This window comes from Asparagus officinalis, chromosome 3 (genome assembly GCF_001876935.1).
Source record: "Asparagus officinalis chromosome 3, Aspof.V1, whole genome shotgun sequence".
Taxonomy (NCBI): domain Eukaryota; kingdom Viridiplantae; phylum Streptophyta; class Magnoliopsida; order Asparagales; family Asparagaceae; genus Asparagus; species Asparagus officinalis.
The window spans coordinates 98,538,677-98,543,210 of NC_033796.1; the positions used below are offsets into that span (position 1 = coordinate 98,538,677).

The 4,534-nt window shown below is 37.1% G+C and overlaps 1 protein-coding gene across 3 annotated transcripts in view; it reads right to left on the reverse strand.

The window, feature by feature from the left end:
• LOC109834660 (5'-adenylylsulfate reductase-like 5) overlaps nucleotides 1,084-4,534 on the reverse strand; it is a 7,507-nt gene continuing 4,056 nt past the window's right edge. The window contains exons 2-4 of one of the 3 annotated variants that reach the window (XM_020402691.1): nucleotides 2,794-2,975; nucleotides 2,564-2,676; nucleotides 1,084-1,731 (exon numbers count right to left, since the gene is read on the reverse strand). In XM_020402691.1, the coding sequence (XP_020258280.1) occupies nucleotides 1,313-1,731; nucleotides 2,564-2,676; nucleotides 2,794-2,975 (714 nt within the window). In that variant the 3' untranslated portion in view covers nucleotides 1,084-1,312. Of the gene's footprint in view, nucleotides 1,732-2,563; nucleotides 2,689-2,787; nucleotides 2,976-4,534 lie in introns of all 3 variants that reach the window. The other 2 variants (XM_020402690.1, XM_020402689.1) reach the window with 2 other exon arrangements.

Consider the following 4,534-nt stretch of genomic DNA (forward strand, 5'->3'; position numbering starts at 1 on the left):
TAAAATGGCGAGAGACTAGCTTATCCCGATGGAAATAGAAACGCAGAAGCATGAGCTTCTTCTTCCCCTTGAAACCCCATCACCCCCCACCACACAATAATTCGTAGAAAAATAAAAAGGATTACATTCAATGTTACCTTCTAACCTTATGATAAGGCCTTGATCTTATTTTCAAAAACAACAATTTTCATTTAGCACCTTTCAAAACGTAGGGTAACTTGCTGATCCTATGTAGATGCCTTCCAACGTGCACCGTTGTTCTTCCAAACGACCCATCAATATAATGGTTGGGTGAATATATTCCCTGTTTAATGGTTCCAGGTTTGGAAAACGCCACCAGCTTTCTTCAAATTAGGAAAAATTAAAAAATGGGCGCCAATTTCCGAGGGTTTTCTTGAATGCGTCGAGTTTCTAACGCTTAGGGGCTTTCAACTCAGATTGGGATCCTCTACTAATGAGGACCCTTCCTAACATCTCCTCATGAGATCTTGACCTTTGATTTATCAATCAAAGACGAAGATCTCCTCATGAGAAAAAGGAGGAGAGAGAGAGAGAGAGGAGAGAGAATTAGATCTTGACCTTTGATTGATAAATCAAATGTCAAGATCTTCTCATTAGGAGATATTAGGAGGATCCTTATTAGTAGAGGATCCCAATTCTTTCAACTCAGGCTTCCCCTTGAGCGCAAGACCCCCCGCTACCAAAAGCGATTCTATTTGAGCATTGTATATTAACAATAATACAAGGGAAATGCTACGTTTGAACTAGATCGCACGAGGGACTTTCACAACATCAAGATGAAGGGAAGTGTAACCCAGAAGTCGAAGACCACAAGAAACTAAGAACTTCAAGGTAGACATTAGACAGGCTCCAGTGCAAATGGATTATGTTAATATACATAGACGTTAAATGCTCAAAAATTACACTCCGATGTGCAGATCTCATATGCCCAAACTATAATGAGAAGAACCATGTTCTCAAAGAGGACCATACACGCAAAACATGAAAGATAACCACATTTATATCATTCTCTTCATGGAAAAGAGGTCCTATAGATGACCTTCCATAGAACATCAATATATGTATGGTCACCTGTATATCAATGCATTCACTATCAATGTAGTCGTGATTGCACTAATAGATAATAATGGCTGATATTAGTAATATGTGCATCAAGATTTGTGATATGTTAGCCATCATCCTTCACTCATGTATGATATGCTAAAGAGGGCCCTTTTATAGGATATCTTTTTCCTCTTCACCTTACCTCAAAAGCACTCCTCTTTCATCTCTTCAGAAATTTGCTCAGTCACTATAAGTCCCTTGAAGAAGAGGATTCTCCTAGTGAGACAGAAGCGAGCGAAGAAGCCCATACCCGAGCATTCCCAGCACCTTTATGAAAATTCCTCGTTGTTTTGTTGCATACCCTGAGCTTGTTGCGGAGCTTCTTTAGATCAATTAAATGAAGAACTCGATCTAATAAATGATTCTGCTCACCAAAGATCCCCATGTTTAGAGGAATCGTGTACACGACCAAGAGAGCTTTGATATGGGAGATTAGTGCGGGGAAGAAACAAATGAATGCCTTCAAGCAGATAAATACTACTGAAAATGTTAGGTATGGTTCTGATTTTATAATTTCCCTAAGAGACCCATCCTGTAGTTTGAAAGATATCTTCATGTCTGAGTTTGAAGGTTCCTTGATAGAAAGATAAGCAACAGGATCAAAACCTGCATTAAAATAATTCAATTAAAGGCAAAGATAGAAAAAAGAGAGATAGAATCCTATGTCTTGCACAAGAGGAAGTATCTGACTAGAGATCCTACATAGATTTATTACGCACCAAGATTTTTGAAATAGCACATTTTCGTTTATTGGAGATTATGCTCACAATGCATTATGACTAGCATTTAGAATAAGGTAACATCTGTGTAAGCAAAAAGTGCTTATGATTCTGGAAGAATGACATTCCAAATAAAATCTTACACTTCAAATTTTTTTTCTAGGTTACTTTGTTGCTGGCGGAGAACCAAAAGGTGGAAATGAAAGAGATTCCATTATGTGCAGTTTAATGATAACATGGATCATATATCTGAACTTTACATTAATTATGCATCTATTGATATATAATACGAATGCAAATATGATAATACCGAAGATTTCTGTTTGGTGGCGTGATACTAATAGATCTCTCATATTGGAAGGGAACAAAGATTCACTGAGAATGAAGGACACCTCCCCAACCCAACACACGTGTACAAACACACATGAACTGAAAATAGCGATTCATGTAATTTATGGAAATACATGATTAAGTATTTATAAGATCATATCGTATGTGCTTGTAGCAGCTTTTGGACTTGCCTATATTAAACTGAAACAGGTAGGTTTATTGGTTTCATGTATGAGCACCAATCCAAGTAAGTTGCTAATAACTTCAATAGGTTATCATGCAGATAAAACTGCAAGGAACAACGGAACAGAGGTGGTTTTCAGTTACAGAACCATCAAATACTAGAATTAATTTGAAGCAAGATTTGTGTAACATATAGATAAAATCACCTGTCATTTCTTTATAGAATCTGACAAGGGAATCCAGATCTTTTGGTCCATGATACCGAATTCTTGATGTCCTGTTAGCTATCAATATAGATGGAAAGCTGTGGACGCCATACCTTGAGAAAACACTGCAAAACATTAGATTTGAATGTAGATGTCAACCCAAAATTGGACAAGCAGAACACATCACATGACAACAAATGGAAAGGGATATTAACTATCCTTGCCTGTACCTTGGCATGGCAGCAGATTCTTCAACAGCTACGTGATTTATTTGTGGAAACATGGAGCTGAGAGCATCAAAAACTGGTTGAACTTTCCTCGAGAAGGGACACCAAGATGCATGGAATAGAATGGAATAGTAAGCATTCTCTTTAGCATATACCAGTTCTCTGTTGAGTTTATCTCCACTCACCTTACAAAAATAAAATAAAAAAGGGAAGTCAGACTTGCTGTTTCTGTATCAATACATAGGTAGGATGCTAGTCAGATAGGAAATTTTCTATAAAAGCCATGGGAGCAAGTGCACATACACACAAGAAAAGTGAGGAGGGCAAAGTAATGGAAAAATAATCTGAAAAGCAAATATCGGTATGGGAAATTGAAGCTACATATTCGAGTTTGCAGGTATTTATCACCATCCTGCAAAATGACTAATCAAATTTAAGAGATGGGACTTATAATGCGACTGCTACAAGAAAATGAGAAAAGATTCAAGGAAAGAGACATTTATAAAGAAATAGCAATATAATGTATTCATTCTAGACACCTAAAAATCTGTCTACAACAGCAATAAATAGAGTTCGGGTTTTTCTGATATTGGTTCCTCAAATCACGTTAAATTTGAAGGAGGACAAAAAATTCCCTCAGATCAGCTAATTTGCTATAAATACATCCAAATACAATTAGTTGGATGAGATGACTCTGTTAGCATCCTCCAACCAAAGTTACGTTGGGTCTGGAAGGAACACGCGTGCATTGAATCTCATGTTGATAGTCATTTCAGTTTGATAATTAACAAAATAGATTTGCTTAATATGTGTTTGATAGCATTTGATTGAGCTGTGCAGGAATATACTGAACGAAATAGTGCTTGCTAGGGGCGCAGCAGATGGCACGCCCTGCTGAGTGCTTGGGGGTGAAGCTTCTGAAAAGTAGAGAGTTTTTTTCGATTGGATTATACTTCATGAGTCCGAACTGAAACCATGTGCATAGATGACCCAGATTTAATGTGCTCAAAATCACATGGATTGGCCCAGATCTGATGGTTTCTAGGTTAATATTTGATCTCAATAAACACTAAGAGGCAGTCACCAACACACATGCAGAATGACTCCAACAAAAAAGAAGCTGTCACTCCATTTTTCAGGCCCATGAGTACAAGAAAGATCTGAGAAGTTTTCACCCTCTCAAACTTCATCAACAAAGATAAATCTGCAGCATTTGATGGTCAAAATGATGTCTAGATATCTATGATTTCATGGGTGTAATCTTTCCTTATTGCTTTTCATCTGTTTTCTTTATTGTGAACCTTTGACCATGATGAAATGACTGTACTGGAATTCCAGTCCTAAGAGTAGATTAAGTGATAAGATTACGTAGAAATTGTATTGGTTTGTATTTACAAGATCTGGTTAGGAACGGGTGATAGGCTATTTCTGTTGGACGAATTTAGGAGTTACAAGTACTAGATGTGAAACATCTCACAGGGTAAGATGAAGGTGTAGATGAAGGCAAGAACCGAACCATGCAAAATTCTTTTATTATTATGGTTCGTCTTTGTAGGCAGTGAAAATTGCCCAATTTTTACACCCAACAGTTTTCTTGTTGCATTTATTTGCTTCTGCTGATAAGTTTTTGATCTTATACAAGAATAATCTTAATTTAGCCGAAACACTATTCACCCCCTCTCTAGGGTTGTCTACAGATCTTAACCTAACAAAAAACAAAACAAAATTCATCCGCCCACCATAA